The sequence below is a fragment of the Centruroides sculpturatus genome, unplaced genomic scaffold (assembly GCF_000671375.1).
Source record: "Centruroides sculpturatus isolate CEXI.00-Female unplaced genomic scaffold, Cexi_2.0 scaffold640, whole genome shotgun sequence".
Taxonomy (NCBI): Eukaryota; Metazoa; Arthropoda; class Arachnida; order Scorpiones; family Buthidae; genus Centruroides; species Centruroides sculpturatus.
The window spans coordinates 81,861-102,904 of record NW_019384805.1 but is presented as its reverse complement, the minus strand read 5'-3'; the positions used below and the strand labels follow the sequence as shown (position 1 = coordinate 102,904).

At 26.8% G+C, this 21,044-nt stretch overlaps 1 protein-coding gene across 6 annotated transcripts in view; it reads left to right on the top strand.

Annotated features, from left to right (window-relative positions):
- Positions 1–20,452, top strand: part of LOC111629643 (catenin delta-2-like) — a 65,903-nt gene extending 45,451 nt beyond the window's left edge. For 2 of the 6 annotated variants that reach the window (XM_023373524.1, XM_023373528.1), the window contains 12 exons: positions 748–868; positions 942–1,058; positions 1,141–1,301; positions 1,960–2,012; positions 3,019–3,210; positions 3,369–3,655; positions 3,736–3,886; positions 3,981–4,213; positions 5,492–5,714; positions 9,457–9,476; positions 10,922–11,101; positions 18,192–20,452. In XM_023373524.1, the coding sequence (XP_023229292.1) occupies positions 748–868; positions 942–1,058; positions 1,141–1,301; positions 1,960–2,012; positions 3,019–3,210; positions 3,369–3,655; positions 3,736–3,886; positions 3,981–4,213; positions 5,492–5,714; positions 9,457–9,476; positions 10,922–11,101; positions 18,192–18,317 (1,864 nt within the window). In that variant the 3' untranslated portion in view covers positions 18,318–20,452. Of the gene's footprint in view, positions 1–747; positions 869–941; positions 1,059–1,140; positions 1,302–1,959; positions 2,022–3,018; positions 3,211–3,368; positions 3,656–3,735; positions 3,887–3,980; positions 4,214–5,491; positions 5,715–9,456; positions 9,477–10,921; positions 11,102–13,034; positions 13,163–18,191 lie in introns of all 6 variants that reach the window. The other 4 variants (XR_002757383.1, XM_023373527.1, XM_023373525.1 and 1 more) reach the window with 4 other exon arrangements.
- The last annotated feature ends 592 nt before the right edge of the window (positions 20,453–21,044 follow it).

The window sequence follows — 21,044 nt, the reverse complement described above, 5'->3', positions numbered from 1 at the left end:
AAATTTGGGGAAAGGAGAGAAAGGCCAAAAGATAAAAAGAAGTAAGAAAGGTTGGAAAATTAAGAATCAATATTTGCATAACAGAAGGTCTATTTAACCTTTCTCACTTCTTTATTTTTTGACTTTTCTCTCCTTTCCCCGAATTTGGGTCTATAATCCTTTTGAATCCCAACTGTAGCTTTATTTATTAATATTCCTTTCAGCATTTCAAGATTTGGCTACCCTTTTTTTAGTTTGGTGTAACAAATATCATTTGGCACATTGGCTACATTTTGGGCTACATATTATTTATAAATATATTAGTTGAATAAAACAAATATTTGTGTTTTTCAAATAAATTTTTGTTTGTCTCCTTTATAATAAATTTGTCTATTTGTAAGTAGAAATTAAAAGTGTCTGTAGAAGTAATTTTTTAAAATATCCTTTTTCGTGATAAAGTTTTAATATTTATTACTATAATCTAGACATGTAAATCCTTAAATATACTTGTATATTTAAGGATTGGGCCACAATATACTTATGGCCCAGAACTCTATGACTTCTTCCAATGTGGCCCAGAGAAACAAAAAGGTTGGACACCCCAGTCTTAAAGTATTATTTTTATTTCTTTACTATTTATTACTGAAACTGCATGCAAATAACTCCATGACTTCTTCCAATGCGGCCCAGAGAAACGAAANGAAATAATTTTTTCTATAACATGTTATTAGGTTTAATTACATATATATATATTTTTTTTTTAACCAGAGTCCTTGGAGGCATTCCACAATTAGTTGATTTGCTCAATCAAGAAATACCTGAAATTCAAAGAAATGCATGTGGAGCTCTTAGAAACTTGTCTTTTGGGCGACAGAACGAAGAAAATAAGGTTAGTTATCTCTAAATATTAATTCTTTGTAACATATTCTATTTTCAGTTTTTTAATGTTATATTTTGAACAGAGAGCAATACGTAATGCTGGAGGCATTCCTACACTTGTCCAACTTCTCAGGAAAACACCTGATAATGAAATAAGAGAGTTAGTAACTGGAATTTTATGGAATTTATCATCATCAGAGGTATAATTAAACTAGTAGAACAAATTCAGCATTAATTTAAATGATAGTTGATTTAAACTTACAATGATTAAAATATTTCAAGGAACTCAAAAAGCCCATAATTGATGATGCTCTCACGGTATTAGTTAATCACGTCATAATTCCTCATTCTGGGTGGGATCGTAACAGAGATCCTTCAGATCAAATCAAAACACAAGAAATTTATTGGTCAACTGTATTTAGAAATGCTAGTGGAGTTTTGAGGTATGTTTGCTTCATTAGTTAGTTAATGAGTAAACACTAGCAATAAATTTAATTCTGATAACATTGACATCAGATTATTTTTCGTTAATAATGTAATATTTACACACAGTATTAGAATATTTAAAAAATTATTTTATTTAAAGCTTCTGTTGTTTGGATATAATAATAAAATTTAATATTTTCTACAAAGTTTGTCAGCAAAAACAATTTTTTACTCAGTTTAACTTATACTTTATGGTTACTTTATGTATGAGTAGGTAATAATGAATACCTGTTTGTCATAAATAATCTTTAGTTTTCATTTCTTGTACATTGATTAAAAATTGTTGTCAAGCATTTGAATATAATTATTGAAAAAATAACAAATTCAAATTTTACTTTTGAAAAAGAAGTTTAGGAAAAAAACTATTTGACTGACAGTTTGACACATTTAATCAAATCATAATGCTTTTCAGATGGAACCTAATTCAGAAAATTATATACTTGTCAGTTTTGCAAGTTAAATTACTATAATACTGATGTCTGTTTTTTAATTATTTAATTCTTTCTTAGTTTTATTTAAAGAGAAGCTTTAATGATCAAAATAATATATTTAATTCAATTTCTCTGTTCTGGTTTAAATTTGATTGATTCAAAAAATCTTTTTTTTTTCTTTAAGGAATGTAAGTTCTGCTGGTGAATATGCACGTAAAAAATTAAGAGAATGTGAAGGTCTTGTAGATTCTTTACTTCATATTGTTCGTGCTGCTATAGGCAAAAATGATATGGATAATAAAAGTGTAGAAAATTGTGTTTGTATACTAAGAAATTTATCATACCGATGTCAAGAAGTAGAAGATCCAGATTATGACAAACACATTATATCACCTCCACAAACTCGTGCAATGGTGCCAATTAATAAAGGTACTAAATCTTCAAAATATTGTTTATTTCTTAAAAAAAAAAACTATTACTATTATTTTTATTAGTTTATAATCAAATAAAATTCTTTAAAAATTAACATAATATTTATATTATAAAATATTTTTTAAGATGTACATAAAAAAACTTAAATCCTACAGTGTTTTCACCGAATATTATTTCTAAAATACAAGTGGGAGAAAATTTAGGTTGTTTTGGCACAAGTAAGAAGAAAAAAGAAGCTCAAAGTGCAGAGAAGCAAAAGAGAGATGGTATTGTCACAAGTGGAAGTTCTAGACCAAGATCAGAACCAGTGAAAGGAATGGATTTATTATGGCAGCCAGAAGTTGTTCAACCTTATTTAGCCTTATTATCAGAATGTTCTAATCCTGAAACGTTAGAAGCTGCTGCTGGAGGTATTCAGAATTTAGCTGCTTGTTATTGGCAGGTAAAATAATAATAATTCATGTAAATTATTCTTAAATTTATAAATGTTTTATTAAATTAGAAATTTCTTTTCTTTTACAGCCTAGTATTGATATAAGAGCAGCAGTAAGAAAAGAGAAAGGATTGCCTATATTAGTAGAATTATTAAGAATGGAAGTTGATAGAGTTGTTTGTGCTGTAGCTACTGCATTAAGAAATTTAGCAATGGATCAACGCAATAAAGAACTTATAGGTACTAAATAATTTTTATAATAAATTATTTAAATTTTATGCTTGGTTTCAATAAAATTTATAAATATTAATAAAAAGAAAATATTTCAATTTAGGCAAATATGCTATTAGGGATCTTNAAAATTAAGAGAATGTGAAGGTCTTGTAGATTCTTTACTTCATATTGTTCGTGCTGCTATAGGCAAAAATGATATGGATAATAAAAGTGTAGAAAATTGTGTTTGTATACTAAGAAATTTATCATACCGATGTCAAGAAGTAGAAGATCCAGATTATGACAAACACATTATATCACCTCCACAAACTCGTGCAATGGTGCCAATTAATAAAGGTACTAAATCTTCAAAATATTGTTTATTTCTTAAAAAAAAAAACTATTACTATTATTTTTATTAGTTTATAATCAAATAAAATTCTTTAAAAATTAACATAATATTTATATTATAAAATATTTTTTAAGATGTACATAAAAAAACTTAAATCCTACAGTGTTTTCACCGAATATTATTTCTAAAATACAAGTGGGAGAAAATTTAGGTTGTTTTGGCACAAGTAAGAAGAAAAAAGAAGCTCAAAGTGCAGAGAAGCAAAAGAGAGATGGTATTGTCACAAGTGGAAGTTCTAGACCAAGATCAGAACCAGTGAAAGGAATGGATTTATTATGGCAGCCAGAAGTTGTTCAACCTTATTTAGCCTTATTATCAGAATGTTCTAATCCTGAAACGTTAGAAGCTGCTGCTGGAGGTATTCAGAATTTAGCTGCTTGTTATTGGCAGGTAAAATAATAATAATTCATGTAAATTATTCTTAAATTTATAAATGTTTTATTAAATTAGAAATTTCTTTTCTTTTACAGCCTAGTATTGATATAAGAGCAGCAGTAAGAAAAGAGAAAGGATTGCCTATATTAGTAGAATTATTAAGAATGGAAGTTGATAGAGTTGTTTGTGCTGTAGCTACTGCATTAAGAAATTTAGCAATGGATCAACGCAATAAAGAACTTATAGGTACTAAATAATTTTTATAATAAATTATTTAAATTTTATGCTTGGTTTCAATAAAATTTATAAATATTAATAAAAAGAAAATATTTCAATTTAGGCAAATATGCTATTAGGGATCTTGTACAAAAACTTCCTCCAGGAAACCCACAACATGATGCTGGAACTTCTGATGATACAATTGCAGCTGTACTTGCCACTTTAAATGAAGTCATTGTTAAAAATAGTGATTTTTCACGTTCCTTATTGGAATGGGGAGGTGTCGAACGATTAACTTACATTACTAAACAGAAAGGAAAATTTTCTTCCAGAGTAGTGAAATTTACCTCTCAGGTAATTTAAATAATATGCATTCTATATTTTTATTTCCAAACTAATATGTCACATAATTGCAAGTATTTCTTAAAAATAATATCAAAATTTCTCATATATAAAGATATGGTTATTTATTAAAAAATTATTATAAGTTGGAATTTATTTTAATATTCATTATAATTTAATAAATGTAAAAGAATTTTTAACTGTTACATAAATGTAGTCAAGATAATTTATGTTAAATTATGAAATAAATTAAAAATGATAAGAATGATAAATCATATAATTTGAATGCTTACCATAAATAAATGCATATGATTATAATTGTCAATGAAAAATTCAAATTTTGTCATTTTTTATGTGTCAAAAAATAAAAATGAAAGTTTCTTTTTGTATTTAAAATTCATGATTTATTATGATTTTGAAACTGTTAATTCAGTTTAATTATTTAAATTTTGCCATATGTCTTAAATTGTTTGAATAACTAAAACAAATGACATATGATATTAATTAATGATAATTCAATTAAAATTATTTGTATTGTATTCATCGACTAATTAAAATTTTTATAGTCCTTTTTACAGTGCCGGCCCGAGGCAAGTTTTAGGATGGAGCGAGATCCTATTACGGCGTCCCCCTTGGTTGCCCCTAATTTATACCCTTTAATTTTCTTTACCACTGAGGCGCCCCCTAAGGCTTAGCGCCTGGAGCGGCTGCTCTGTTCGCCCTATGGTAGGGCCGGCTCTGCCTTTTTAGTTTGACATCAAAAGAACGTGGATAGAAAAGCTAACACTTTTGAAAAGTACAATTCATCAACATAGTTTTATACTTTAAACACAGTAATTTCATTAAATTAAACAAAAGACATTTAACTATAGTGATGTGATTTTCACTTTGATGCAATCATTTTTCAGAAAGAAAAATGTGTAAATATTTTCAATTTTCAATGGATAAAAAGCAACTGAAGCAAGCTATTTGAGAACTGATAATGAGACTTAGGTCTCATTATCAATTTTTCCACTGATAATGAGACTTAGGTCTCATTATCAGTTCTCAAATATAAAAATTATTAACAGTATTTATAGAGTAAAGAACATAGCTAATAATCTTTATACAAAAAGAGAGATCCGATTAAAAAAGGAAAAAAAATTCATAATACTTGTAATAATTGATAATTATTTTTGATTTATCCAAACATATGTCAGATAAGCTCAATATAATATCCATTTTATGATGCAATATACAATTTTGAATATAAACCAAAGTTTATAATTAAAATGAATTATTTATTTATAGCTTTTGTTTAATATGTGGCAACATCAAGAACTTAGGGAAGTTTATAAAAAAGCAGGATGGAAAGAGGGTCATTTTATTACTAGAACAATGATTGCTCGAATTACGGCTTCTCCTCCTGCAAGTGCCAACAATACACTAAGTCGACCAATTAGTACTCAAGGTGGAACAAATTACGAGGACAGAACATTATCTAGAGGAAGGGAATTAAATACTGTTGCTCCAGGTGATTTTAAATTTTATGAATACTTTACAAATATTCTAATTAGATTTTGTAATATTTGATAANAAATATAAAATCTAGCATACTGTTACTTGTAATTTGAATAATTTTAAAATCAAAGTATTGTTTCAAAAAAATAATTCTTCAACAAATATTAGCGAATTTTGAATGTAAAATTGAAATATACATTTCAAGAAATTATCTAGTAAAATTTTGTCTGTATATATTACTTCTGAAATTCTTTCATATGTTGTTTAATTTGTTTTTACTAAAATAATTGTGAAGACTATTCATATCTATATAAATATATAATATAGAGTAATATACAGTATAATATATGATATACAATATATCCTTATCACATTTCAAGCAAATGTAAATGCAAAAAAAGTGTAAAAATTTGCATAACACAAATGTTCCTATTATAAATTTCCTTGCATCGTTAATAAAATTTGATGTATAATTCTTCAGATTCTCATAATAGGAATATTTAACTATTTATTATTAATTTTAAATGCAAAGATACAGCATAAGATCTTATATTTGAAACCCAAAAATTAGTTTATTACAGTCTCTTGATATTTACAAAAAAAAAAGAGAATTTTTCTAAATTTAATTCAGTTAAACTTTCATCTCTGAGCAATATAACTGCATATTATAAAACATATATTAACTATATTTTGCATAATTAAAGATAAGATCAGAGACTGTTTTGATTAAATAAGAAAGTGTTATTTTTTTTATGTTCAGTGAAGTTTTACTACTAGATTTAAGTACAGTAGAGTCTCTGTAATCTGATATATTTTAGACTAGATGGTATTGAATTACTGGATTTTACAAATGTATATGTATTTATGTACTATATAGTAAAAAACACACTTAGTTCACAGGTTAGTTTATCTTATTAATCACAGTTGTGACTGTTTTGCTGATCACATGTGCAACAAACAGCTAGTGACTGACAGTATACATGTGCATCAGTCTCTCTCTGTCACAAAGACAAATGGTTACCCAAAAATTTCATGTGCACTATCCTGCAGAGTGTTGGATTACTTGATGTGGTGGACTATAGAGACTCTACTGTAATTATTTGGATGCCATTAATTTATTATCTGTGTAATAAAAAGAATTTTAGTATTATTAAATTAATGCATATTCTTTCAATATTTAATGAATTTATGTATAAAAGGGCTGCAGAGTCGTGGAGTTTTGATGTTTTAGCCGGAGTCGGAGTCGTCAAAAAATCCGCCGACTCTGACTCCTTTTTACTTACCAACTTGTTATGTATATGAAACGGTGTCGAAGTCGGATGGTAAGGAAAAGTCGGAGTCGATAGATTTTTACACGACTCCACAGCCCTGGTATAAAACATTATATAATTTCTGGAGATTTGCTGATCATGATTCTAAAACATAATGCTTAAACATTTTTATTTTATTTTATAAATTTCAAAACAACCTTGTTCATTCAGGTTATCATAATGATATTGGTAAAAAATAAATAAATAAATTACATCAACTCGTAAACTGTTATTGATAACTTTTTCTTTAAGACTAATTTTGCAGTTAAACTAGTATAAAAGAAAATCTATTAGAACTATCATTTGTGTATTAATTATTTTGCTTTTTATTTATTTAATTTTCCACTTTCAAAACAATTTTTACTATAAGTATGATTATTCATACTTCCTGGTATTTCTGTCTTCTATTAGTAATATATAATGTATAGATCAAATTAATTTCTTTAATTGATTTCTTGCATTTCAATTCAGGAAAAGTTATCACCACCACAGCCATAATTCTTCATTGAGTTTTATAGTTTTTTATATAACATGAAACAAAAAATTAATGAGTTAGATTTATTTATGTTATGACTGATGCAATATCAAATATGTACAACAAATGATGAATTTAATTTAAATTAATCAAAAACTAGCTTTTGTTTATCACTCAAAAAAAAATATTTAAAACAAATATTTTACTGATATTAGGTATATATATATATATTATATATCATAATGGACTTTTAAGTTTAATTATAGTGAAATATTGAAAATAAAATTGTGTTAAAAATTGATGAAACCATTGTATAGTTAAACATAATGTATAAAGACTATTTTTTTATACTGGCAATTGGCCATAACACAAATTGTTAAAAACCCACCAAATATTTGTTCTGACTGTTCATGTATATATTGGTGCACTTTTTTCACTTACATTTGTAGTGAGAAATAGGAGCATGTCAAACATTTAAGCATTTATTTTACTGCCCTAAGCAATGCACTTGCCAAGAACAGGGTTTAATAATAATTCAAGTTGCACATGGTTGAAATCTGTGGAAGTGTCACAAAAGTTTGCATATGGCAATGCCATGCCACACTGTCATATTATGCTGTTGCTTATTGTATCAAAGATGTTCACTTTGGACAGGAGAATACTGAGATTATGTATCCAATTACTGCAACAGTCAAATAGCATATGGAAGGTGTTTTGAGGTTATTGGAGAAATTTCTCGACAAGTCCAACAATAGTGTTGCCACCAGGCCAGTTTCACCAGACAAGCCTGTTTTTAAATTCATGGTCCAGATTAATTATTAATTTGTCCAGTTTTCATAGAAATTGTGAAATTATGATGAAAGAAAATAAATTTATAAAAATATTTGCGAGTATTTTATTTTAACAGTTAAAGACTAACTTCACACTCCCATCCAAACTTATCCTTAGGCTAAGAGTAACAGAAAAGGTATTTTAAAATTCTAACTTGCAAATGTCTCTGGCAAATATTAGGTTTGTTCCAACACAAGTCCCTAACTGGTGGTTTAAAACTGGCATGCATATTGTTCAATTCTTGGCTGTAAAATGACATTGCACATGTCTCGTATGATTTCAGATTCAGACTGGTCAGGGACTTGTATTGGAACAAACCTATTGTAAAGTGAATGTGGCAGGGTTTCAGTTTATAAGTTTATAATTTTTATTTTAATTATTTAATATGACAACTCAAGAAATTGAAAACCCAAAAAAAGAGGAAGCAAACTTGTAAATTTAATAAAGATTGGTTGACACCAAATGAATTTCAAAAATGGTTAAGACCTGTTTGAGACAGTGTTGCTACCTTTTCAAAATTGCTTACTCTGTCCTGGTCAGCTACCTTTTCAAAATTGCTTACTCTATCCTGGTCAGCAATTTTGAAAAGGTGGCAACACTGTCCAACAATGATCAGAGTGCTGAAGTAGGCATTGCAGCTTCCAGTATTTACTACATCTTGACAAAAAAGCTGGAAATACTTAAAATTGCTGCAAGATGGGTGACTCAACTCCGAATGATGTATAGAAATGACAAGTGGAAACTAGATGGCCAAGTACTATGAACCAGAGTTGAAATGTCAACTGAATGAATGATACCACCATTCATCTCCATGTCACATGTTAATACCACATGACTTTCAAGGCTCCTCTTGCTTCATTGTGTATTACAGGGATAGACAGTTAATGCTAAATGCTATTGCCACTTCCTTGATCATCGTCATCATCCAGCAATTTGTTGGAAAAGACCACAGTTTTGTCTTGAATAAAATGCTCATAGTTATTGAATAAATTATCAGTGTATTATTAAAACTTTTAATTGATTTAAGAAATAGTTTGTTTGTTTTATTAGTTTTATGTCCTCCCTTTATCATATTATTATATTTAAATACATTACTATTTCTAAACTTTGCATTCAATTTTTTTTAAAATATTTTTCAGGACAAGTTCCATACAGTCGTGTAAGTATAACTAAATATATTATTAAATTTAGTTATAATAAGTGCATTGTGTAATATTTTAATGAGAATTAACTAACTTAACTGAAAACATTTTAAAGTTTATCGATAGCACTAGTTATTGTGTCAGTGATCTTCCAGCTATTTTTTGTTCATTTTATCATCCTGATAAGCTAATGTAAAAACACAGATTCAAGGAAAAAGCAAACATATATTTCCAGTGCAAAAATATGATTATTTATTTATTTTATATGTTAGTTTATTGATGAAATATTGATGTTCTAGTAAATTCACTTAACAAAATGAAAAATGCTGTAAATATTATATTATATTTTTCTAAATTTTGTGTGGAAATAATGCATTAGATTTTATTTTGATTACATTTTAATATACAATGTAATCAAAATAAAAACTAACTGTAAGGAATTAATAAAAACATACCGGGTGGGATCGTAACAGAGATCCTTCAGATCAAATCAAAACACAAGAAATTTATTGGTCAACTGTATTTAGAAATGCTAGTGGAGTTTTGAGGTATGTTTGCTTCATTAGTTAGTTAATGAGTAAACACTAGCAATAAATTTAATTCTGATAACATTGACATCAGATTATTTTTCGTTAATAATGTAATATTTACACACAGTATTAGAATATTTAAAAAATTATTTTATTTAAAGCTTCTGTTGTTTGGATATAATAATAAAATTTAATATTTTCTACAAAGTTTGTCAGCAAAAACNTTTCTAAAATAAATATATTTTAGAAATAAATTATTATATATATATAGTTTTAACATATTCAGCTTTAGAGCATATTATTACTACATTTCAAATACTAATTCAGATAGTCTTGCTAAACTTTCTTTCAAATCTACTGAATTCATGTTGGAAAAATATTAAAATCAAATTTAATTAATAAATAACACAATTACATTGTCTATCTACGTGCATCTGACACATTGCTCTCCACATCTGAAATCACTTATAGTTTCTGTAAATTATAAAAATAATATAATTTTACTTTACAGTATTATTGATCTTAATATTATTATTAATTTATAAATCACAAATATTGTTAATAGAATTAAGGAAATGAATGATTATTATATTCTGTTAGCAAAATTATAGTCTTCTCTCATAATTTTTCTGATAGAAGAAACAGAAAATAAAATAAGTATATTTTGTTTAATTTTATTTATTTAATTAACTGTTTAGTCAAAACAAATTTTAACTTAAAATATATTTTAGAAATACAAAAAAAAATGCTAGTTTAATAAAATAACTAAGTACACAAATATATCTAATTTAATTTAATGTTTTTCAAATGTCAAAATAAAGTTTTGGAATGTTAACATATTTCTGAAACATAAATTAAACTTTAGTTTTAGTTCTGAGTAAGATTTTAATTTTATCATTTCTACTTAAAAATTTACTTTTGACTTATTATAGTCTGAAGAACTTGCTATGAATGATCTCGCTCACATGCCAGAACCACCACAGTCTCAAACACAACCACAACTACAGCCACCGCAACCACAACCACAACCACAGCCACAATCACAACCTCAAATGCAATCTCAAACTATTAAACCACCTGTAGGTGGTGTTCCAATTTTTCCTCCCACATTGGTAAGTATTTCAAAAAAAAAAATACTTAAAATATTTTAGATTACTTTAAATAGATTCATAAACTTTTAAATTAAACTTATCTAATACAGTATTTTATTTTCATTAATTTTATAATATAAAAATTATAAAGATATAAATAAACTAGAAACAGCACTATCAACTTTGTGGCATCTTTGTTGTAAAAAGTTAAGCATGATTTAATTGTTTATAAAAATAGAATGTTGAAAATTTCTGCATGTAAATGACAGTGCTGTGTAAAAAAATAAAAATCAGTGAATGCTCTTCTGTCTCATTTATGTTTATTATTTCTGCTGTTATTAGAAACTTAAGCTTCAAATTTTACTTTTCTGTTTTGCTAGTTATTAAAATATTCTTAAAGTTTGCTTGTAAATAGATATCAAAATTGCAAATATAAATTTAAGATAATTAAATACAGTTCTCTTTTTCCCATTTATATAATTTGGGTCACTTTTATATTTCAAAGTAGTTTTGGTAAGAATAAATAATGTGTGTGTTGTTATTTTTATTTCAACGTTTAGTGGGTGGAATTATTGCTAAATTGAATATTCCTGAAGTTGTGGCTATGAATCTCTCATTTTCTGTTTTTGATTAATGATTACAGAATAATTTATTTTGTCAATTTATTTAATTTGCATTATTTGTTACCCTAAAATTTAATATGTCTCTCAAAACGCTATAATGTATATATTTCATAATTAAGTTTATTTTTGTGATTTATTCTCTCTAGCAGTTAATAAATTAATTTCTTATTTTGAATGCATTAAAAACTAATATTTTTGATATTATAATAGTTTATCATTACTATAATAATTTAATTCTTAATAAGATTTCCTGAATTTTATGTTTTCTTTGTGATCTGAAATGTCTGGCCATAAGTTGAGAAAATATTTGAATAAAATTTTAAAAACATGTAAATGCATTAGATATACATTAAAAATCATTAATAATTATTCTATTTTTTGCACTTGAAGTTTTAATATTTATATTCAATTCTAAAGTATTAAAAATTCTACAACTAACTATTTAATGAATCACATTTTCCAAATATATAATTTTTAACTGAAAATTATTTGTAGTAATAATAATTATTGAAGAAGCCATCTATTTTCATCAGTTCAGTTCAATTATCCAATCATAACACAGTTTCCTAGGAGACTTTAAAATCATTTTCCTTTTTTTCATTTATAATTTATTATTACAAATACAAAACTTAAAGTATTCTAAATACTGTATTCTTACAGCAAAGTATAGTCATAATTCTGTGATTTATATATTTAAATAACTTGCATGATTTTTGAAAAGTTAATATGACTTATGATGTCAATTTTATGGTAAAGTAATTACAAGAAATTTTTATTTTTAATACTGATGTTTGATTGATTGCTAGAGAGAATAAAGTATTTATAAATGCTAAAAGTAGTGATTAATTTTTATTTTATAGATGCATGCCTTTTGCTTTTAAATGTTTGCAACAGTTGCATTTTTATTTATTTATTTTTTTTTATCAAGGATGTCACAAAATTATATTTGCCTTCATCTGTATAAATATAAGTAAATGTATATATTTATACATTTTTACTACTACAAATTTTATTTATTTATTTTTAATAAAAAAAATTAATGATTTTGCAATATTGGAATGCACATTAACACACTTAGATTTTCTTTTTTAATAAAAATATATTTTAAATATATAGTAATTTATTCTTGAATGATCTAGTGCACTTTTTTGATTAAGAATATTTTATTTAAAATTTAAATTTATTAAAATTTTATATAAAAATTTAGAGTATGTTTGTAACTTGAATGTGATGAATATTAATTCTTAGTTTTATCTACATTATTTGCTTATTCTTCTTTCTCTGCATTCTCTTTCCTTGATGCTTGTCTTCTCATTTTTATCTGGTTTTAGCCACCACCTCAGGGTTTCTAGCCTGTAGTCCAACAAATGGCCTGATGGGTGGGTGTCAATAGTACAGAAATGAATTATTCTGTATATTTTGATAGGATAGACTCGTGATTATAAATAGATAAGTTCATGTAAGTTTATTATTCAAAATTAAAGATATGAAAACCCTAGACTGTTTTCAGTTTATTTTTTCTCCAGGAAAATTGTATGTTTTTGTAGTTTATAATAAATTAGTATATATTAATATTAATGAAATTTTTTAATTCAAAATTTGTAAAATGAAGCTATGTTTCAAATAATTGATGCTTTATAAATTATTATTTATTCAAATTTAATTTTTGTTGATGATAATTTTGCATTTATGAATATGTTGCCATAACAGTCTAGTTTTTGTTGAATTATACAAGATATTTCAATGTTAGGAATGAAAATTTTATTATAATGCATGCTAATTTTTTGATGAAAGAATTAAATTTTATGATGTCAATAAATAAATTCTGTATTTATCAATAGTATTGTCATTCATAAATATTTTAGACTTTATAATTCTGAAAATTTAATTATCAAATTTGTTTCATCTTTGGATTATTTTTTGAAAAATCTTGTATAAATTAAAATTAATAATAGAATTGACAAATTATTTTAAATTATTATTCAATTTAAGATAGCTAATCATTAATCTTAAAAATGTTTGAACATTTAACATATATTTTTTTAAGTTATTATAAGCTTTGAACTATATAATTAAAAATTTCTCTCCGAATATAAATTTTAATGACCATAAACGTAAATATTCTTTTACAGATAAAAGTGTATACTTATTTTTTTACTTTACTAGACTGATGATAAAATTGTGAAAGTTAAGAAACTATGCTATCTTTACCACATTAGTATTGATTATTGATATATATTTCATAAGAGCATATTGTGATAACATTACATAGCATGAGCTATGAGAATTCAATTTTTTTTAAAAGCATCCAAAATATATAAAGATAGATCGTGTCAAAATATATTCAGTCATGTACTGGTACAAGCTAAATTACTTTTATATATTTTAATTTTCTTTTTACTAATATTTACTTATTATCCTTTATTTATTAATATAGGCATTATCACAAGGACAATAATTGCTGCTCCAACATAACAAAGCTCATTAAAAATATGAAAAAACACAAGAACATAAATTATATATAATTTGAGACAAAGATATATAATACCTACAGTATTTTATCATAATATTCTTTTACAGTTAGATTTATAATAACAGAAAAAGAAGGAATGGATAGTAATATTTAGGTGAGAAAATGGAACATAAAAAAAAAAAAAAAGAACTATTTCTGGTTCAGACAGACATGATTCTTAGGATAATACAGTGAGAAGGAAACAAACTGTTATAGTATTTCTACGTAAATAGCTGATAAAAAATAAGAAATCTGTTTAGTACGATAAGGAAGTCTTAAGCAAATACAAGTAACATCAAGTGAATCAGTAAAAGGCAGATGAAATAGCCTGTATAGGAGAAGGTAAATACCAAACTTTCTGAAATATATTTTTCAAAAGAGTAGAAGAGGAAGCCCAAGTGGGTAAAGCATAATCAATTAAAGACTAAATATTAGTGAAGCATATACCTTGGAAGGTAGTTTTTGCAGAAATATTTTTTAAATTGTATCAAATTGTTCCTCTGGGGATGGAAATTTGTTTAATTAGTTTATCTATTTTACTGTCAATAAATCTGATACGGAAAAAAACTATGTCAATAACTTTCCTGAAATGTAAAAATTTTAAATTGGTAAGTATTCTAAATCAGCAATGGTCAACTTCTTTTGACATACTATTTGTGTAGTGTCCCATCTAACCTATCTCCTCTACAAAAATTACCAAACCAATCTCTTCTCCATAACACTATTATAAGAAAACAAAATGTTTGAAAATTAGATTAATAAACCATTAATGGTCATAAAGTACTTTTGATCTTTACTTATTGCTGCTAATGTGAACACTGGACACTTATGAGAACTAACCAGATTTTGTAACTGGTGCAAAATTTGGATAGCACTGTATTTAGTATTAATATTGGAGGAAAAAACATTGACATATTTCAGCACATTTGTCCCTGTGGCCCCACAAGAAACCTTGTGGGTTATTGCATTCTAAACAGTGAGACAATGATTATACTTCTTTAATAATACTGATCAAGCAAATCTTCATTCAAGTTTTGTTTGCTGCTTTTCTGTTTACAATATCCAATACTTAATTAAATTTAGCATTAATATAATTTGATATTATTGCAATATGTATGGTGCCATTGTACCATGAACTAACTTCATGCACCATTACTGGTTACATGAGCTAATCTTCTGTTCAAAAAATTTTTCTGTCTAAAATAGGGATCATCATTACTGATTCTCAAACTATGAGGTACATGTAATGAAGTACAAGACTGAGAGAAGTGTGAAGAATTATTATTACTTATTTTTAGGTTCAATTTTCAAGTGTATTTGATATTCCAGCCACTAGTTCTAATATAACATAACATTAAAACACTCGCAACTTGTGTTTATTTCATTAACATTACAATATTACAAGTTTATTATGTAGGTCTAACCACAATGATAACTTAAACTCAAATATTCCTTTGTAATAAGTTTCTTTTTCACTTTAATCATCAATACTACAACCTTCCTCTTAGACTTTGTTGCCTCTACACTCTTCTTGGATGCCATGGTTAATAGATAGGAGTTTTTATATATAACCAAACACACTAAAAAGTAAAGCAAGAAAAGCATTGAAAACACATGAGTGTATTGCAAACACATGAGTGTATTGCAAGAGATGCTTTCACAGAGAGTGAGAAACAACTTAGGAGCACAACAGATGGCATTTACACAGCGAGTACATTTTTCACTGTGTGTACAGTTCAAATGTAGAATGATTGTTTGAACTCTGAAACATTTGAAGTATGAGATACCACTGTATTTTCAGTCATGTGAGCTGAAGGAAACTAGTTTATAAGTTTATAGTTTAATTCGGACACCCAAAAACATTTTATTTTAAAAATATGTCATTCTACTTTATCTTAACTTATAATCTTAATGAACAGATTGCTGAAAACATTCTAAACACTTCAAAATGCACTTTCCTATATTAATCCTGAATTTAAATGTACTTGAAAAATTGTCCAAATAAAATTATAATAGAATAAATTAAGTTGATTTCAAATCAATATTTTCTCTGATATTTAGACTCTCAAGATACGACTTTTATAACTTTCTCATTCAACGAGAAAGATTCTCAAGGAATTATAAAATTTTGTTATTTGTATGAAAATTTTATATTTCCTACTTTACATTTCTATAAAACATTACATTTTTCAAGATAAAAGTTAAATAATTAATTAATTAATGCAGCTTATGTGGAAAATAATTTAATTAAATTTATCCAAAACCAGAAAAATACTATTTATAATATGAGGTGTTTTAATTGAAAGGTCACATTATATTGCAGATTTCTTAAATTAAGTGTATACATGATACAGTATTTCATACCCAGAAAGTATGTTTTTAATAATAAGCATTGCTAAGATTAAAAGTTTGGTATATTCAAGGGGCCTTTTTAGCAGTTGAGAAAGGGTCTTTAGTTTTACAGCATTTTTTTAATGTTGAAAAACTAAAGCCTCACACTTTCTTCTGAGTGGGACAGCGGAAACAACTTCAAATTTCAAACGAAATTCCCAATTTTTACATTTTTGGATTTTCCATTAAAAAAAGTCAATAACTTGAAAATACCTTATATCAACTTTCTGTATATTCAGCATAGAAATATATATATATATACTGTATATTTTTATGCTGAATATACAGAATGTTCATATAAGGTATTTTCAAGTTATTGACTTTTTTTAATGGAGAATCCAAAAATGTAAAAATTGCGAGTATCAAAAACCTCCTTAGTATAATCTATATATATATATTATACTAAGGAGGTTTTTGTTAGCTAAACTCCTAGATTTTTCAATAGATTTAATTGAAGATTTAGATGTTGATTCATAAAGGTGGGTCTTTAGATGAACAATAAACTTACTTTTTTTATGGATCTGGCAGTGTATTCCAGAGATTTAGAGTTCCAAAGTTCTGAAATTTCCCACATTTTGTTGAAGGTAATTGAACAAGTTTTTGCAACAATTTAGTATCTGGTCCACTGACATGAATTCACAAACTATATATGCATCTGTATATATAGGTCCTAATAAAGAGTTCTGATATGAATTTTCTACATGTTTTAAGTGTCCATCAATCGATTTTTAATAGTTTTTCTACCTTCCATCTACCTTTGCTCATGGACAGCTTTAAGATTCTATGAATCATTTGTGGTCCTGCAATAGTTTAGATATTCATTGAGAGTCAAAGTAACCAGAAGGACTTGGGTTCTATTCGATTTACCACCTTAAATGTAGTATACAAAGAAATTTTGTAATCCATTTTTATAGTTGGTGTTGGAAGCATGATTATTATTTCATGCTCCCAATTCCTTATCCCAAGGATACTGTGAGTTGTCCACTAGTATAAAATAATATATTTAGATAGACGAAGAACAGAAAACATACTTTCGTAATCTATAATTCTGCAGGGTTCATCATCTCTGGTCTGTATATTATGATCAATTTAATTTTATTTCTCAGTATAAATTAAAAACTTGAAGTGTTTTTAGATTAAATACTACTCTCTAATCATACAAATTATCATTATTTAAAAAGAATTTATTTCTTATTCTTAATTCATTAATATTATAGATCATATCTACTTAAGAAATTAAATATGATTACCAAAAGTTTGGAAATATAAAATAAATGTTCAAACATTTATGAAATTAAAAATGAAAATGTAGGTAATTCCATTATTATTAATTAGAAATTCAAATTAATTTAAACAATGTGTAATAATTGTAAATTTTGTTATATATGCAATCCAATTAATTTTATATTGAATAAAGTTATTTAAATTTGTTTTATTGTATTTGTTTAATATGTTTTATTCGTGTAAATTTATTTAAGTTATTTAAAATCTGTTTTAAAATAAAAATACTTATTAAATAATTATATGTTACTTCTACTTGTTTTGTAAATACTTAATTATAAATTCAATTTATCTTGTTTTGTAGCCTCATCACGAACCCCTCTATGCCCAGGTGAATCGAGATAAAAAGAAACGTCATCCTGACATGTCTTCCCAGCCTTTGTTACTCGATCATCAAGTGGATGCCCAAGGTGGTGATTCCTGGGTCTGATGCCAAATATGCAGTTCCATCTTTAATCTCGTTTTGCTATTGTGGACAACATATGGGCATCGGATCGTCGGAATCTCACGGTTGAGTTTGTCTCCAGTAGACTTTCGTCGACCATTCATGGTTGCAAGCATACCCGGTGCCAATAAAAGACTCTATCTAGAGTTATATATATATACACACACAATGTATATATCTATATATATAAAAGCATTTAAGAAAATGCATTCGAAGTCTTCTGCAGGAAGTGCAGCTATCGTATCCCTATTAATAACATTCCATTAACAAAGTTCAACTCATAAGGATATTGCAGCCAGATCGTGGAAACAATACCAACAGTGCCTCTAGGTAGTAGAGTGACGAGGAGTTAAATAAAAAAAATAATAATAATAAAAAAAGAGCCTAAATAGTTAGATTCAGTTGAAGAGTTGTGTTGAGAGAAATGTTGAATTACACATCTTATTAAAATTGTATCTGTTAAAAAGTTTTATGATGGATTATGAGCCATATACATCTTGTCACAAGTATATATACAAAATATATAAAAGAAAATCTATATAATGTATATTGAGGTGATATTCTGTTGAGAAACTGTTACAAAAAATATGTGGAAGAAACTGTACAACAATTAATAGCACAAAGTTTGTTATGTTATAAGTTCCAGCAGGTTTAATAATAATAATAATAAATAATAATAATACAGATATAGCAAGCAATTAAACAGCTCCACAACGGACAACAGAAACGAAACAGTCAAGCAAAAAACGCTCAGCACTTCGAAGATTCGTGCTCAGTAAATAGACTAGTTATCGACAGACCGAGAATGGTTTTAGCCTCACAATTACTGTAATATCTGGTCACGAAATCGAATGGCTAATCATTTGAAATCACCAATGGATGATCATCTGACATGTTTGTTGGCTATTTCTTATCCTAAAATCTCAGTATTATCCAATTTGTCATTCAGTTATCTGCTTTTGAAGCACAGATGTATCTGTTGATTCTTAGTGATGCCACTTTATCTGCCTATTCTCACAGTGTGTACAGTCTTCCTGCTTGTTAATGTTTGGATGTACCAGCAACTTTTTATTACACCCAGTCTACATATTGAACTTTTTCTTATATCTTTTAGCAGATGTATCTTGTCATTTATATTAGAAGTGAATTCTTATGAAAATATGATTTTTTTTACACTTTTCTTGTAATAACTTATTCCTTATTCGTGTATTAGATTTCAGGATCGTGCAAGACATTTTTATAAATGATTAAATGTCAGTTTTGTGTTCTTTTTACAGAAGAGAAAATTTAATACAAAGATGGATTGAAAGTTATAAAAAAAATGAAGCGATGTTATGTTTATAACATTGACGTTCTTATTGTTATTTGTTTGATAATTGTTTTAATCTTCACAGGTCATACCATATTCAAAACATAGGACTTCATATAGTCTGTGAATGCAAGCCATGTCCCAAAATATTTATGGTAACTGTACAACTATTGCAATATTGATCAATCTTTTGCTATAAATTGATCAAATTGGTTCTGTGCCTTTTGTGAAATGTTGTTTTGTTTTTAGTAATTAATGAATTTAAAAATTAAAAAAAAAAAAAAAAACAAGTTAGCTATTCCATTTGGGATTAATGCAAGTATTAAAAAAGAAAATATTATCAAAATAAAAATGTTACCAGAGGAAAAAAAAAAAAAGCAATTCACAGCTCCAAGTACAAACCTGCCACAGGTATTTTAAATGCTCAGTATTTATTAATGAAATATCTTTTTTTCATTCGAGAGTTCTGATGGCTGCCGAATCTCTTACGAGATCAGAACAGGGTTTTAGTATCTCGTGTATTTATTATCCATGTACAATTTATAAGCCTGTCTCTTTGAATGTTTCATTTTAAATAAAAAAAAACAAAAAAAAAGACACCCATCAGTGAATTTTTCTGAAACGGCCAGATCAATATTCTCTACTGTCGATTGCCTATTGAAAAAGAGAAAAAAAAAAAAAAAATCTATTCCATGTTGGTCTTATACTTTGTTTTGTAGTCATTTTTGTAATTCATGTGTCAGATGACCTTTTATTGTGAAGCATCTATTGTATCGATGACAGTGAATAAAAAAAGTTTGCAGTCAATGTATTAAACATTTCTGAGTTTTTTTCCATATATATTCAGGAGCGAAGCGGTGAAACGAATATCAATTTCAGTTTTTGGTATAATAACAATATACATAAATCCACATCGCAGCATTTTAAGAATACAGAATTACAAATATAATTAAGTTTATGAAATTGCAGCAAAAATCCGTAAAATTAAATGAAACAGCCTATTTTAAGCCAGGGGTAAAGGCCGAATTGCCTAACACACAGGGACGTGGATCGACCCGGAAAGTTTTCGTAGGCGATCTATCCGGATATGTCGGGTCCTGTCCCCCATCACCTGGCCAAATCCACGGTGAGTATGAGAAAAAAAGGCCAAAACTCAAAAAAACCTGGGGTTGATGGAGTAATTCGGGCGAAGGGGTGTCCGTTATACTGTATAATAAAGTAGGTTTTACGAATGCGCGTGTTAAAAAATCGGCAAATTATTTTATCTGGTTTTACTAATGTAGATAAGTTTGTTTAATTAAGTATTATTTTACTCGTTATTTGCATTTACAAATTTATATAAAACCCATTCCTGCTCTCAAATTAAGCTTTTTGCCATTTTATAGTTGATTATATAAAAAGTG